General features: G+C 31.7%; 1 protein-coding gene across 2 annotated transcripts; it reads left to right on the top strand.

Moving 5' to 3' along the window:
- The first annotated feature begins 578 nt into the window (after nucleotides 1-578).
- On the top strand, nucleotides 579-17625 carry Cnot4 (CCR4-NOT transcription complex subunit 4). 2 transcript variants are annotated; one of them, XM_088194278.1, is made up of 13 exons: nucleotides 579-661; nucleotides 11871-12030; nucleotides 12108-12179; nucleotides 12243-12356; nucleotides 12437-12586; nucleotides 12656-12742; nucleotides 12814-13177; nucleotides 13251-13320; nucleotides 13386-13594; nucleotides 13676-14908; nucleotides 14973-15213; nucleotides 15285-15391; nucleotides 15987-17625. In XM_088194278.1, the coding sequence occupies exons 2-13, from the start codon at nucleotides 11998-12000 to the stop codon at nucleotides 16733-16735; spliced, it is 3429 nt and encodes a 1142-aa protein (XP_088050404.1). In that variant the 5' UTR covers nucleotides 579-661; nucleotides 11871-11997; the 3' UTR covers nucleotides 16736-17625. The 2 variants fall into 2 exon arrangements, with proteins under 2 accessions (XP_088050404.1, XP_088050405.1); XM_088194279.1 differs by having other exon boundaries at nucleotides 579-1784.
- Nucleotides 17626-18027: the final 402 nt, after the last annotated feature.

The following is an 18027-nucleotide window of genomic DNA, read 5'->3' as shown; positions in this document are numbered from 1 at the left end:
GATGGACCTGGGTGCTAATATAACTAATCTATTGTATCATGTCGTAAATCGATAAAGCTCTGATTCTTAGTAAACTTGCGGGATATAAATCTATTAGTTTTGTGATATTTTTAACCGGTATTACACTGCTAATTTAGACGCAATGATTATCGGTGGGTATAATAAAATATTAAACATTGTGGGGAGCCCGATTATTCACTATGGCCGAAACTTGGCGGCACTCTGGTAAAACTGACGTGACGGGGGCGAAGAGCAACAGATACGAAAACGACTACTAGCGGTCTCTGATCATAGTTTATCATGTAACTTAACTGTATATCATTCGATAAACATCTTCTGTGTCTAATTGCTTCATCACCATCATTTCGGTAAAGCATTATTCTGCTTGAAGGTAATCGCTAAGGTGAAAATAAAATATATTCTATTTAAATGTTTTTGTTTTGGTCTATTTAAAAATTGTATATTGGTTTATTTAAAAATTGATAATGTGTATAGAATTTTATTTGAATTTATCGGAGGTGCGTAGTGCGCCAACGCGAGATCGGGGTCATCGGTTGAGCGTTGGAGCGGGTGCTGGCAGTTGTCTATGGTGCGACGTCGGTGTAGTGTCGCTCGGTCGAGGTGTCCGTCGCCCCGAGCCCCCGAACCCCGCGCCCAACAGGTGAGGCGTACGCTCCCGGAGCCCCAGCCGCGCGCGCCGGAGCGTCATCAGCGGGGCGCCGCTCGTCCGACGCCCCCCTTTGTCATCGCTCGAGAATCCAAAAATATTTCTCATATAAAACCTTTATTGAGTAACGGGCGCGACGTACTGTCAAACGCGACGGCCGTGCGTCATCCGATTTCGCACGAATCCGACTTTCCGCATCTCTTCGCTCGCCTTCCGCCGTTCGCCGTCCGCCGTCCGCCGTCCGCCGTCCGAATTGACACGTTCCGATTTTAACATGGCGCCTTTGACGTTCGCGAAACGCCTTTTGTTTTCCTCGCATCTCCCATATCGCATCTTGCGCCGAAGCGCCGCGAACGAACGCCGTTCGCGCGTCGTCGTTGCGTACTGAAAAATTATAAATACCGATTTCGACTATCGATTAATTAGTGCGACGGGTTAATGTTGCATATTGCACCCTTCGCCCGTTTCGCAATTAGAGATGATTCAAATTTGATGGACGGTAATAACTTGTCTATGGCCAATTAATCCGATACGATTCCTTTCTTTTTTTTTTTTTAATATATTATGCACGACCGCTGCAACTGCCAGTCGATAATCCGAATGACAGCTAAATGTCAACTTTTCCTTTGTTAGGTTAGGTTTGCCACATATCACTTTTACGCAATTTTTCTAACGACGACTTATTACTTGCTTATACTTATTCTATATTGTGCAATTTATATTTAACACATTGCTAATCACTATAAATATCACTAAAAGCGTCACAGTCATGTTTGAAAGTACTTTCGCTGTCAACAAATCGACTAAAACTAATATGTGTAGTAAACTTCTAGAATAGAAAAATACAGCAAATGTTTCACAACCGTGTCTTAAAAATAGATTCCATATGGACCGATAAGTTTCTACAGCTCGAGCGCCTGGGCTCATTTTTTAATTTCAATCACTCAATATGTGCTAATCTCTGGGAAATTCAATAAAAACTTTTTTACTGACATTTAGAAGAAAACAAATCGACTCACTGGTCTTATTTATAACATATAATTTGTGTAATAGTATAGATAGGCGTTGATGTCGTTGTTGAATACTTGGATATGTGATTTCTTCTCAGCTGGACCAGGTTTGTCTTCTTAGTCGTCTCAGTCAATACTTGTCAGAACTCGTCTATCCAAAGTCATAATTTATCGTAAAGTTCCATATGGAAGTGTTGCGAGAGGTACTTCACTCTTATTCTTGACCCTTTCTGTCAATGCGATACGTTGGGGCGATTTAACAGGAAATTATTTTAAGAGATATGTGCATTTAAATAAATACTTTGTTCCATAAAACGAATTATTTGTGCATTTTGAAAGGTTCATTTTTGGATTTTTTCTTCGGAAAAGGATTCGTTGCAGAGAATTATTCATGGGGTGTTCACACTGTTCTGATCAATCAGTCCAACAGTAATGCACAAACCATTTGTTTTATGGAACAATTATTGTATGTATAAATATATATTGTTCATTTAAATTGTTCTCAAAACAGACTATGTTATTGCCTGTTACTTTTCTTATAACAATGTCTTTTGTGCAACAGTCATAGCTAGAATAGTGCTATGACCCTTGTTTTAAATTATCCTTTTCACAACTTTTGAATACATCCATTATGTGAAAATTCCTTAACATAAATTTTCATGGCAAAATAATCGAATATATGGTTAAAAACTTTCAACAATAAATACAATATTTATCAGGCTAATCATAGAAAAAAACGATTTTAAATACAATTACCGAACATTATCCATAACCACTAGGAAGTCTTTTAAGCAGATAGAAGAAGTTTTGTAAATAATTGTCCACTCAATCATATATCAGGTTGTTCCATTAGTATGCGTTTTTCAAGGTGCAGATTAAATGAGTTAAAATTTAAAATCTTTTTCTACAATTATTCTCCACATATTAATCAATTTGTTTTATATCTGATTAGAAAAATAATGTATTTTTGCAAGCAATAAATTCTTTACAAATGTATTAAATACGGTGGGTGAGAAAGGAGTTCCAAAGAAAATCTGTTGATTTTTTCTATCGTCTTCTTGGACACATGAGGGTGAGAGCTATCTTGGTATGAAATTACCCTTTTTTAATTCATAAGGGAAGGTCTGAGTCGCTTTTAAACGAATTAGCTGAGCGCACTATGTGCTTGTCGTAATTGTCTGCCTATAATTCAATAACTCATTAAATTATGCCCTTTATATCCCACCAAATGCACATCATCTTATACATGTATAATCTCGGGGTTGGAATTGGGGATTAATTGGCGCCCAACCACAACCTTTTATATCACGTGTTAAAATAAAGAATTCACTTCTCATTTTCAGTAACAATTCGACTCAAAAGTATTTTTAGAATCTTGAATTATTGGCATATTAAGATTCGTTGTGTGAGGTTTTATTTTAACAATTTATGAGATGCAAATCACCCCTCCTAACCGTTTAAATCTTTGAGCTGATGTAGGCGATACGGTGAGCTTTTGTGCTAGCTTCTGTATAGTTAAATTCGGAGCTGCTTAGATGGCAGTCCTAATATCCTCACTAACGAATTCCCGGAACGAATTTTTTAGAGCCACGTCTAAATTGAACGGCATTCCTGTCTGTTGCATTACAGGTGTTTTTAACAGATATTTTCGCATTATGATCAAGTTGAAACTCATAAAGATCTGATAACAGCAAAATAAATCATTCATAAAATGGCAAATACACTAAGGCTAACACTAAACTTAGTTAAAAAACTTACAGCTTATTAAAGAAAAAATAAATATATACAGTTTATTAAAAATTATTTTTTTCTTATTTTGTTGATGCAAACTGATCAATCACACAATCAAAATCAGTTTTTTCTGATGTTTCTTTTTCAATGTTAAGAAGCACAAAATTACTAAGTCGATCTTGACCCATTGAAGGTCGCACATATGTCAAAATAAGCTTTAACTCGCTGAATGATCGCTCACAACTTGCAATTGCTACTCCAGTGAAATGGGAAGATTTGTAAATACATCATCTGCATGATACAATAAAAGTAAGAGGACCCAAATGAGTTTTCTGTAATACTTCATAATGAGGAGTAGTAGTAGTAGGCACCATTTTAGTCATTGATTTCTATGAACAATTCCTGAAATTCCTATTTTTTTTACAATTTTGCCATAATTCATTTGTATCTGTTTTAGAAAGAAGATTTTCAATGCCCAACAGAAATCCAAACTTTTTATTTAGGTCTTTAAAATCGTTAAAAATTAACACTTCGCCTAATTCTTTTTAAATTTTTATTCCCCAATCTGTGCATTTTATTTATGATATTTTAACAACATTTTCGCATATTTCATCATAGAGTTTGAACGATTTCAATTCAAGTTTTTGTTTCTGTGAAATTTACAGTAGTATCTTGCAATCGCTTTAAACTCTATTTTTTTTAAATAACGTCCCAGAAATTAAGCAAAACAATGAAATTGAAAGTAAAAATACTTTATAGCAGTTGTTTTGCATCAGTTCTAGTTTCAAACGTCTTCTGATAAATTTTCCTTTATTTAAGTCCATTTATAAATCTCTAATCCGCCTAAAATACCGCTAATATAACACCAACACGACTTCTTAACAAGTTGCGTATACTTATAGCAGTTAATTTTATTACACTTTTAACACATAGCGGACAGAAGTTAGGAAAAATGCTCTATATAAATAAGGATATGACTGGACCCCAGATCTATTGTCAATTCCCTTATGAATACTCGTTTTCGGCTATGGTCTTCGATCTTCCATTCATGATTTTTTAAGCATATTTTTGACCTCCATAATCATCTTAAATAGCCTTCTTGTTGACCTAAAGCAACAATAGGATTAGGTCATTTTATTGTGTGTCAACACCTCCCTTGGTACTATTGTAATGCAAAATCATTCTGGCTTTGTATTTTTTTGGGACATACAATCCCAAAATTAAATTTCCGCTTATTCTTTAATACTAAAAAATGATGAGAAACCATCACAATATATTTGTAACTTTTTATTAATATTAGTAATTAAAAATCTATAACAAAAAACATAAAAAGGGGTACGATTGTCCCCCGCTTCGCTTCGCAGGCTTGGTACAAGTATTTGCGACAAGTTTAATCTCACAGTTAAGGGATGATCCTGATAGTTCAATTCTAAAAAAATAATTTCCACTGTTATCTGTAATCTTTGTCTACAGATTCGGTGTATTTTAAAATCCTCTAAAACTATGGTAGTTTTTCATAATATGTAATATGTCCAAGTAAATTTGGACATATTCAATTTATTCAAAAGTTCAATATCAGGTGAACACGGCAGATATTATTAAATGTGTTTTTAGTTATTTATTGAAACTGATGTTTTTTTTAACATTATAGCATTTAGTCTTAGAATTAAGTTAAATTCAACTCTCTTATATTTTATGTTAATAATTTACGTGTTTCTTCTTAAATATTCCTACAAACGCAAATACAAACCTTTTTTAGTTGAGGAATCGAAATGGATACATGTTTTGGAGAAAACTGCTGTTATTTCTCTCCGAAATGCCGTACGATATTCACTTCTCAGGCTTTATATCTGAACTAACAGTAGCAATGAATAAATGGTTATTCTTTGCTCAGGGACTGTTGGTGAATTTCAGAAAAAAAGTATATTAACGTTTTTTGAGGTCATGTTTTCGAAGATGAAAAGCGATATAAACGCTGCTGCTGTTTCCAAAAACATATTTATACGTACAATGATTTTCCATATTCACGAACCTTAAAATAATTAGAGAAATTGGCTTAAAATTATATTTAACTTGCTTTGAGACATCAAAAAGTCTACTATTTTTACCAAATATATTGAAAAATCCCCGACTTCTTTATTGGTTTTTCACAATATACACCATAAATAACTCAAGGAGTAAAGAATAAAAATAATATTTTTTTATATATAATAAAAATAAGTCAATTATAAAAATAAAACCTTACAAAATAAAATTCTATGAATAATTAATTAAAAACTGCCATTATACGTATTTATTTTTAAAATAAATATGGGGTGTTATACCATTGGAGGGTGAATTTTAATTAAAATGTTATTTTTGTCAGAGTTAAAAGCCATATTGTTATACCTCTTGACGTCAATCTATTCATTTTACTTCTATTATTTTATTGATGAAATTTGGCTCAATTATGAGCCAAATTTGTGGCACCAGTTAGGTACATATTTTTTTATCAAATTTAATTTATCCAAGCCCGTCTGTTCTACCAACATTTTAACATTCAATTGGCTTTCTTTTGACATCGCAACTCATACGTAGATTGTTTGTTAAAGAAGTTTGTCTTCAAAGTTTTCTCCAGATTTTTTGAAGGCCTTGTTCAAATTTCACAGTGGTAGATTTCATACCAATTGTACCAATGTTTGATATTTATCTCATTTTCAAATGTAACGAGGTATTAAAACATAGGTAATGCAGCACTTATTCAATCGATCGATGATTTCTAACTAGAAATGCAGCTAATGTGTAACCAATGCGCCAATATCAATATGCATTGCTAAATTAGTATGCCTATTTTTAAGACGATATATCAATATGGTAAAGCACCACAATATATTGAACAATTAATTGGGAAGAGAAACAATATGCCGATAAATATAAATTATGAAATAAAACGCTGGTGAACTATGACTAAATAATGAAAAAGATAGAGAAATGTAGCATTCTCCTTTTTTTGGTTAATTTTGCCACATCATTTTAAGCAATTTTTTTATTATAAAAACCCTTTTTATCACAATCCTTATTCAAATGAAATATCGTTATAATATTAATTAACAATAAGTTGTACTATTAATTTATTGATATTATGACCATTTCATTAGTCTTATTTATAATCATTCAAAATTCAAACTATACATACCCGATTTTGTTATAAAGGGTAGTGAAAAAATCTTATTTGAACCTTAACAAGTCATTTTAAATCTTTCTCTGTATAATTGCTAAGTAATTATGGAAAAGCTTGTTCATTTTAAGGTTATAATTTGAATTATTATGACTCAACTATTGCATTTTGGCGAAAATATTTTCCATATAAAACCCAGATAATTCATTATCAATTTCAAGATAAAACAAATTCAAATTATTACAATGCACACATGTTAATAACTATTTAATATTTAATACAATATAAGTGTTTGTAATCATTTTTAAAGCAATAATTATTTGTGTTTAAAATGTATGTATTCTAAACATAAATATTTTAATGTATTTACTGATTAAAACATCTTATATATAATTGTTCTAAGCCGTCGCTTCCGCCGTCGCTTCCGTATCCGGACGCGCATAACTTTAAACGAAACATTCTCCGTTCAATTATCTACTCTGTAAATCGTATCGCTTTGTATTAACAGTGTGTAACAATACACGTAAACAAAGGAAATATATTTAATTATAATAATAAATAATAATAAAAATTAAAATTGAATTTGTTCCGATTGATTTTCGAGCCGCCGGTAATGCGTTCTGTTGTTTCGACCAATCAAAAATAAGCATTCAAATATTCAAATAGCGTCGACCAATGAAAAATAAGCATTCAAATTCAAATAGATAGTACCTTGACAACACTTTTGAATAATTATTTTATTTAATAATAAAATTTTGCTACGCGACAATAATTTTCATTAATTCGTCATTTGACTGAATAAAAATGAAATATATACATAATGTGTTGAGGATTAGAAGAATACATTGATTAAACTAGATAAACAATCATAAAATAATCTTCGTAATGAAATTTTCAAATTTTGAATTCCCGGCGACGGGCTCCGAGTCCTAAAAGTGAGTTTTTGCTTTTATAAATAATCGGATTGCAAATTAACTAGGTGTGTTATAACTATGAAAATTAAATATATACATAATGTGTTGAGAATAAGAAGAATACATTGATTAAATTAGATAAACAATCATAAAACAATCTTTGTAATGAAATCTTCAAATTTTGAAATCCCGTCGCCGGGCTCCGAGGCCGAAAAGTGAGTTTTACTTTTATATTACATAAACATTATCATTGCTTTCCGATTTAATACATATATACGTTAGATTTTAAGAATTTTAAATTAACCAGTTATGTTTTAAACATGAACGTGTAATATATCCTTAGTATGTGAGGATTGAAAGTTAATGTCGATCAAATCGGCGCTGTCGGACAGCTTATAAATGTGTAGTTTCTTGGATGTTATCTAATAAACGACATTTTACAATGATTATAAATATGTGATTGCATACCTGGAATAATCGATAGCCAAAATATCTAAGAGTGGGTTATTTTTAATTCCGATGTGGCAAAATATGTACAATTTTTATTCTGTGCCATCATTCCTCTTTCTGAATAGCCAAATTTAAGATATTCAGTTACATCAAACTTATGTAGTATGTTCTTTATAAAAAGATAATACTTGCTGACAGTGACTTCAACATGAGAAGATTAACTCTTTGTTTATATATACCAATTCTACGTTGTAGCCATATAGGTCATCAAATTGTTCCATCATTGCTTCTGAAAAATAATTAAAAAACAATAAGACTCCTATCAAGAGTAAACATTGAACACATTATTACTACTAATATAATCCATAAATTAAATTTAAACGACAACCAAAGAACACAATTGATGGATGTACTGTAGAGGATTAAACACGTAGATTGGCATCTTTTCATCTTCTACAAAATTGTCACAATATGTCATATATTTTTTATTATTACTAGCATTGTAATATGTTTAATTAACTTCGGTATGTATACCTTTAATTGCCAAATCACCGCTGTTTGTCTTTTAATATTAGATCCTGGAAAGTCAATAGTAATTTTGTTAGAATAACCGTGTTATATTATTCATTTATAACTAAACACTTACTGGCACACCCGCAATTTATAGTTTTGTCTATAATTTCAAATGCTGCATCACTTGAATCATCTTCAATTGTCACTTTGTAACAAAAATGCCGCAATTATAACATATTTCTCGCCAGATGACAGAAGAACTGTCAAAGCAAATTTGGGAAGTCCCGCGCTTGAGAACGAACTAAATTGATTTTAACGAGCGAAATTGATTTTAACGAGCGAAATTTATTTTAACGATTTAAATTGTATAAAATTTATTAAAATATGTATAAAAATCATCAAATACAAAAAAAATGTTTTTTAAAATATTTTTTTAGTTTATAGATTTAAAATATAATATAAATAATGTGGATATGTATTAGCTTCTCTATACAGAAAAAATATTTACCTAAATTTTGGCGAACGTTGGCAATTTAAAGTTTTAGTTTTTAGAGAATTTTTAAAACTTTGCTTAAAAAAATATTTTAAACAAAAAGGGGCAAAGTTTCAAAATAAGTACTATTCATTACCAACCAACTACTAAGCGCACAGTATTGCAAAAATCCCTCTTACTGACGCCTTTGAAAGTAAACTACACAAAAATGTATAACACTAATTTAAATATTTTTTAAATTAAAAGTTTCAGAATAAAATTTCAAGATTTATTCAAAATATTTTTTTCAACATTAAAAATATTTTTTATTTTATTATGGATTTTAAATATTATTAATTTATTATAGATTTTAAATATCATTAGTTTATTATTAATTTTAAATATAGTGAAAACTTTTTACACTCATTAATTATTAAAATATATAATGCTGCGCAGAAAAACATTTACTTTAAAAAATATGTAAATCAAAATATTTTTTAATCAAAAAAGACAAAGGTTTCAAAATTATTAATATTTTTAAAACGCACTTTTGGTGTAAAGTAACAGATTAGGTGCTTGATATCTTTAGTTTATTGTTTCTTTCTCATTAGTAAATGTAATTAAAAATTGACTTTTATATTTACACATAAAACATAGAAATATTTTTTTTAAATTATAAAGTAACTTATGATGTCACCAAAAAACTTTTTTATTACGAAAATTTAAATTTATGATATAATTGTGTTATGCAGCGTTAAAACTGGCACTCAAACACATAAAATACGCTAAAACACAATCAATGATTTATAATCACTCACATTGCACTAACTATATATGATCGATTGTGTTGTAGCGTTAGTAAGGTGTAACAAAATATTTTTTCATATCAGTAATATTTTTGAGCGGATGTGTAACCGATGCTATTTATTATTATTATTATTTATTTAACTGTAAACCTACTTTTAAATGATACAAAATGTTACGTTTTAATATTATTTTTTATGTTGAAAACATTTTAATATTTTTTTGTTTTAATAATATTTAGTAAAGTTACAAATCTATTTTAAAAAATATTACAACGAAATCTATTTGTAACGAATACCGAAATAACAAAATTCCCAGTATAACGAATCTTTAATTTGTCCCCGAAAAACTTGCATACAAAATGTTTTCATTATAACGAAGACTGATCTCAGTATAACGAAATATTTTGATCCGAATTTAAGAATGACGTTGCAACTTTACACAATATTTCTCCAAATTCAGTTCGTTCTTGACGTGGTGTGTGACAGATGTGTTCAAAAGCGACATTACAGGTGTTTCGCTGACCCTCAAACTTTTTTTATAAAACATTTTTTTCACAAATTTTATTGTTTCATACAGTATCCTTAAAAATGGGCAAAAAACTATCTGTCAACCTTATAAGAGGTTATTTCGATGTTGTAGTAATGTGATAATTAAAAATAAAATATATCATCTTCCTTACGTTCAATATAACGAATTTTCAGTATACCAAAATTTATTCATTGGTTCCGTGAGCTTCGCTGTATTGAAATTTCATAGCACAATTTTTAATTTATTATTATCTAGCCAAGTTTTAAACCTATTCATAAATGATATACAATATTTAGATTTATCATTAAATATTTAAGTTTCAATATAACGATAAAATCTAACGTTGTAAATCTAATAAATAATATAAAATGTTTTCTTCTGGAAATATTTAGTCAAGTTGTAAACCTATTTTCAAATGAATTGAAAATCTTAAGTAGTTTTTTTATAGATTGAACTATTTTGTCTATCATTGAAAATCCTAAATAGTAATGTCCAATTTGAACCATTAAATTTTAAAAAATATTTTTAAAAATCAGAACGAAGCAAAAATTATATTTAAAACCCAAAAAGTTGAGGGTCCGGTATTCGCACACTCGCTAGCTATCGGTACCTCACGATAGTGAGGTACCGACAGCTAGTATATTTTAATAGCTGAGAAGACAAGAAATGCAACTTTCACAATCGTATTGTTCTATTTATTTCGTACTTTTATTTGATTGACTCACATCATCAAAATAGTTTTCGTCACCTGTCTTTCTGACGTTAGTGTCCATAAAATGTACAGTATGTTTCAAATTATAAGATGATAAAATCTAACTGAAATGCCAAAGCTTTGAAATTATTCATCAGTCTCTTTCTTAATATTTTTTTGGAATAAATTGATTCTTGTAGTCATTTACTGATTAATTTATCACGATTTTTTTACGTCATACACATTGTGATTTGCTATGCTTTATTTTGCTTATATTGTTCATTCATTGTTATTGTTATCACACTGAATTTCCGCATCGACTGAGTCACACCATAGTTTGTATATGTGTCTATATTTCTGTGTTCTGTCCAATATTTTGAAACCAATAGTGTTTCAATGTTGACATGTTGTATTTGTTGACACAATATGTTTTTGTGACATTTACGGTGTGACGTAGTTTTTTTATAAATGCATAAATACATTTTTGCATTAATGAAACATCTGATCCAATTTATTTAACTGCAAGGAGCTTTCCAATAATTTGTATTGATAAAAGATTGATTATTTTATTTATAAATAACTTTATATTCTTAACAATAATTGATTAGTTATCTCTGATTAACACATTGTTTTTTATTATTGTTATTTACGATTTTATCTCTGCATATTTATAAATAATCAGTGATTAAGTGTCCAATAACAACACTCACCTTTAGGCCTTTCCGCAGGTTTGCTACTACGTGTGACAGTTAAATTTTTATTGTTTATTTTTAACAACGTTAATAAGATAAGAGATTGTTTATGTCGTTCGCAATTTTACAGAAAGCATTTTTATCACTTTTTAATTTTTATTGTTGTAAATTATTGACTTTGACCAATGTGAAAAAATCTTTCCTACTAATGTTTATTATGTTTTTTTTTCAATTTCAGGTGTTGAAGTGATTCGGTCATATACTCTCCATAGCAATTGTCAATTCTTTCTCTAAATAGCACGATACCTTGGTCGCTCTGTAATTGAAACATTTCGATTAGTCTCGTCGTCTGGCAGACTGAAACGATGTCTGTTTTGAACCAGAGCGGTGAGGAGCAGGTACAAAATTATCCGCGTTTATAATTCAAGCATTCGTTCTTATCTGATGTATTGATTTTTATTCATTAAAATTTCAGGAGTGTCCACTATGTATGGAACCGTTGGAAGTAGACGATTTAAATTTTTATCCATGTACATGTGGATATCAGGTATTACAATACTTTATATTAGACTAAAGTTCAATGTAATCGTTACATTATTATTTTGTTCAGATTTGTAGATTTTGTTGGAATCGAATTAGAGAAGGCGAGAATGGACTATGTCCAGCGTGTCGAAAAGCGTATCCTGAAAATCCTGCAGATTTTACACCTTTATCACAGGAGCAGGCTAGTTTTATATGCATATGTGTATTTATTTTATATGACATGTATTTTTATATTTATTTATTTTTAACGATTATCGATAGGTTGCGGCTATGAAAACAGAAAAACGCGCACGTGAACAACAACGGCGCAATAAAACGTTAGAAAGCCGACGACAATTAAGTAGCGTACGAGTCGTACAAAAGAACTTGGTATTTGTAGTAGGACTGCCTGTTAGACTTGCCGATCCAGAGGTAACGATCTTTTATATGAACATATTGTTTTCTTGTTGTTCTTATACTAATCTTTCTGTTACTTTTTAGATACTGAAAAAACAGGAATATTTTGGTAAATATGGTAAAATTCATAAGGTAGTAATAAATCATAGTACTGCATACGCTGGTTCACAGGTCAGTGTTTTTCATAATTACCGATTAATATAATATGTTTCAATTTTTTTTAAAATTGTTTATAATTTTAGGGTCCATCGGCGTCAGCCTACGTAACTTATGTGAGTAGTGCTGATGCTCTCAGAGCGATTCAGAACGTAAACAACGTGACAATAGACGGTCGGGTGTTGAAGGGAAGTCTCGGTACCACCAAATACTGCGCCAACTTCATGAGAAATCAGCCTTGTCCAAAGGTGGACTGTATGTATCTTCATGAATTGGGCGATTCGAACGCTTCGTTTACCAAGGAGGAAATGCATCAAGGGCTCCATCAGATATACGAAAAGAAACTACACAATCAATTACTAGCCTTGCAAGACCCTTCCAATTCTACGACAGTTTCTGCGTCGACCAACAAAAGTTCGAACACTACTAAAGACACTTCACCGAGCAACAGTGAGTATTTTATCCGTCGTTGTAGCAATTCTGGTTAATTTGATATTAGAATATATGATTATTTTTGTTATAGGCATAGGTCAGGGTAATTTTATTCCAACAACTGTGGTAACTTCGTCTAGTATTAATATTAATAATTCTAAGTAAGTGGATAATTTGGGTGACTATTTAATGCAATTATTTTATTGATTAAAAAATATAATTTTAGGTCCAAAAGTGGTTCAAACATACCGGGCGGAGGCAACGGTGCAGGAGTGCCTTTATCGTCCTCGTCATCTTCTTCGTCATCATCTTCTTCTCTAAACAGTAAAGAGGCTTGGCCGAGCCTCAATCCGTCTCCCACATCTAATTCTCCGGGTGTCACAGATTCTATTAGCAGTTCTACTTCATCTAACAATAGAGACACACAACGACAAGGTTTTATTCTTATATTTATATACGTTAACTTTTTGTGAAAATCTTATTTTTTTATTATTCAATTTTAACATTATATTTTAGGTTCCACACCATCCCCGCAAACAAATAATCAAAGCGGTCAAAACAACTCAAAATCTAAACATAATAAAAATCAACAAAACTCTGAAAGTAACGGCAAATCTAATAAAAACGGACAAACCGCAAAAGAAAGCAAGAAAGCAAGCAAAAAATCTAAATCGGAAAAGAACAATCAATCAAATATGAACGATAATGCAAAAAAATCTGCTAATCTAGACAATGAAAACGGGAAAGAAAACGATACGGGGAAAGAGAGCGACACCGTCGACGAAGAAGAAAAGATTGATAAGTATCATGAACAAATATTCAATAACGCATCGCTGCAAAGAAAATCTGATGAAATAGAATTAGACGCAGACGACAGACACAGTCTTTTAGATAATCATGATTTGTTGGACGGCAACGATCACACTCTGTTAGACGACGACGACGAACATAGCTTACTCGCCGACCTCAAGAATGTCACACAGAGCAAGATATTGATGCTGAAGAGACACCACGATCTGATGGGACACCAGTTGCTGCAGCACAATATTCCTCTTAACACTAATCTACCGCAAGATTTCAGGCTGCTGGAAAACAGAAATATTCCGTTTGTAAACGATCAGTTAGCTAACAATTTACCCGCAGACTATAGGGACGTGCGAATGCTCAGAGAAATGAACGACGAGTCCTTGCGATTAGATCAAATTGTTGGAAGGCAATTCCTGACGAACGATTTCATTAAACAATATATGAATAATGTGGATACTGAAAGCGCCGATATGAGTATTTATTCCAACGGTAACAACATGCTACCTACGTACGGCATGAGAATGGATGGAATCGGGCAGCAAACAAATTATGGATTACAAATGCATTCTAATCAAAACTTGTTACAAGGCCCTTCTGATAGTGATCTATTAACGAACGGTTTCACTAGTGACAATTTAGCAATGAAAGGAAGGTATATAGGCGAAAATAGTATGGATAAGTTCTTCACAGACTTTCATAAGAATCAACAGTTGAAAACGATGATCAATCAAAGGAACGGAATGCAGACTCAACCAGACAATTGCATCATACCCCCTAATAATCAACAATTACCACAGCTGCCTGTGTCGATGCAGTCGCTCGCATTTATCGAAAGTCAACATTTACTAAGAAAATATGCAAATCGGCAGGAGCACTTAGGTATCCCTTTGCAATTCCAGAACGGTTTAACGGAACAGAGTTCTACGGATGCGGGACATATAAGTAAGTGACTCGGAACGTTTTCCTTTAAATTTACTCAATGTCTTATATATAAACATTTTTTTAGGCATACATCAAAGATCTGGTAATACCTTTCTACAGCAAAAATCTAGCATTTTGGATATTCAACAGCAGCAACAGCAGCAGCAGCAGCAGCCAAATCACGATGATGATCAATCCGGCATGTCGATGGACAAGCTGTCGATCGTCGACGACGATTTAGATTTCGATCCCATCAAAGAAACGCAAAAAGGCCTGGCGGAAATGATGGCCAACGAAATGCTGCAGCAATCTGAACCAAAATCTAGGTTGTTAAATCAGTTGATGCATTATATTACGTATTACGTTATACTTCTAACGATAATATTTGTTGCAATAGCCCTGAATCTAGTGAAAGATTGAACAGGAGGGTACGTCCTGCTCCCTCAGGATTTACGCATATGAATGCGTTTGGCATTGGCGTTCCGCGCCCACAACCTAATCAAAGTAATTTCAATATTTTTTTAAATTATTTTATTAACGTAGATTTAGGTTTTGTTCGATTAAGTTGTAGTGGCATGATAAAAAATTTGATAGCATTATTTAAGACACTATGAAATCCCTCGATCTCAATATGAACATGATTAGATTGATCTATTAAATATGTCAATGAGATATGTATACGAGTCGATGTTCCGTTTTAAATATTCTATACACTTTTCTACATGAAAATGAATGATTTTTAACTATAGAAAAAGTGGTGTTATATAAAATATAAACTACAATATGGCAGTGATAGTAAAGTTTTGCCAAAATGTCAGCTATATATATATTGGCATTTTTTTTCTTATCGTCTTGTATGTAAGGATGTAATTATTGATGCTTTATATGAGATTTTGTATCATAAAATTAATTTGTCAATGTTATTTTGCTAAAATCATTGAATGATTTTACTTCAACATTTTTTTTGTTGTAAAAAAGTCAAAGTGAAAGATTGTTGAATATATTCAGTGAAATAAAATTTCTCATTTTAAGAATGACTTCTATTTGTCTTAAGCTCAACCTATTATATAAGTTAACTAATTTACTGTTGAACTTTTAGATTATTCTCAAACGGGTATTTCGGATTGGACACAGTTGGACCCGGCCATTGTGTCGGCAAGTTATAATTATCCTCAAACCAAGAACGTGCTGCAGATGCCACCGCTACCTGTACCACACTCGCAGTCGCTCACACAGCAGGAGATCTTCGCTAGGTTCAACCAATCTCTGACGATCAACCCCACAATGGTGAACGGCGTCAACAAAATGATGCAACAAAACCCGCAACAAATGTCAAACGCAACATCGCTACAGCAGCTGTCTCTGTTTCAACAACAACAACAACAGCAACAACAACAACAACAGCAGCAGCAGCAGCAGCAGCAACAAGCGAATAGACTTCACCACCAAAACGGTCTGGTAATGCCGCAACAGCAGCAACAGTTAGCCAATAACCACATGCTATCAAGTCAGTCGTCTCCGCAGCAGCAATACATGAACTCCGCGCACATGCAGCAGCAACAACAGCAGCAGCAGCAACAACAACAGAGAAAGATGCATTCGATGATGAGCGGTGGAGGTCCGGTCACGTCCAATGGGTGGGTAATGCCAAACAGTATGGGCATCAACGGCAGCGGCCAGTATCCCAACACAAACGGCTATTATAATAATCTGAATGTTTTAAACAACGGATCGTCCCTAGATATGAGTCAGAATAGTAAATTTGCCAATATTCCATTAACATCAGGGTTTACGAATACTCCTAAAAATAATACAGCCGTAACGGCGGAATGCATTGAATCTAAATAATTTTTATTTCACACATATAGATCAAAAATATATGTATATAAATATCTAATTGAAAGCTATACAAACATGCAAATTAAATTTGAGTAATGTATACATACACATACACACACAACACACATACATACATACATACATACACATACAATGATCTGGTATAAATTTTTATTTTATTGTTTAGCTCAAATTATATTTGAAACTTACTTGCTCAAATGTTATAGTATCTTTATGGTTGATTTTTTATATTATTATTTGGCAACTGTGTTTTGATTTGTATAAGACTGTTTTTCTCTTTTGTGTCAGACAGTTTATGAGCTTTAAATTGTTAATAAGATTTGCATGTTGGTGTGATTATAAATACTTAAGTATTTCCGCTGCATTCGTGAATTGTTATATATAAAGTTAATTGTTTTGGACACCTATCTTCTATAGATATGTACATATCTTAAAAAATAAATATTCAAAATGCTTAAAGCATTGAGAACAATGATATTAAATTATATTTGGTCTTTGACGTTATTATTATTGTAGCATATATCAATGATTTTTAAATTTTTTTTTCAGTCACAATTTTGTTATGCCATATTTTTATACAAATTATATTATATACACAAATCATGAAGACGTATACATTTACATAAGACATTTATTGAAGATTATTTGAATAAACCATCTATAGAGATTCATTAGTTAAGACAAATTATTGAAAATTATTATTGTATTATTTTGGGAGTGAAGGGGCAATAATTAACCTTGAAAAGTGAATTATTAATATGCTAAATGAAGTGACCTAGAGGTGTTATTGTACGACATGAAATGCGATGCGATGAAATGAAGATAATCTTGTAATACAAGAGTTTTGGCTTAAAATTACAAACCTAATTATGAGAAAATACACTGGTGTTTTATTTGCACTTTTCAACTTTCATAGTAATCTGCTTTTTTTGTTTTATGTACATATTTAATTTTCTCATTTGGTTTTTCATTGTTTTTCAGATATTAAATTGGTCATTGATATGTTAAGCAATAATATTCGAGGGAGTACCCTAAAGTACAGAATTTAAATATCCTGCGTGGAATAAATGTGTATTGAGATTGTTATGTGATGTGTGTGACACCTAATGCGCCGCACTTAATAGGCAATATTGCAGCTGATCGGTTCACAAACTCGAGAAAGCATTCAATGATCATATGAGTAATTTAATTGATTGCCTTTTCACAAAGGCATGATTGGTTCCTGTTTATGCATTCTCAAATAAAATGGTAACTACTGCATGACTAATCATTCCTGTACA

This window comes from Plectrocnemia conspersa, unplaced genomic scaffold (assembly GCF_051122295.1).
Source record: "Plectrocnemia conspersa isolate PC_06_02 unplaced genomic scaffold, ASM5112229v1 ptg000010l, whole genome shotgun sequence".
NCBI lineage: Eukaryota > Metazoa > Arthropoda > Insecta > Trichoptera > Polycentropodidae > Plectrocnemia > Plectrocnemia conspersa.
This window is presented reverse-complemented; position numbering and strand designations above follow the sequence as displayed.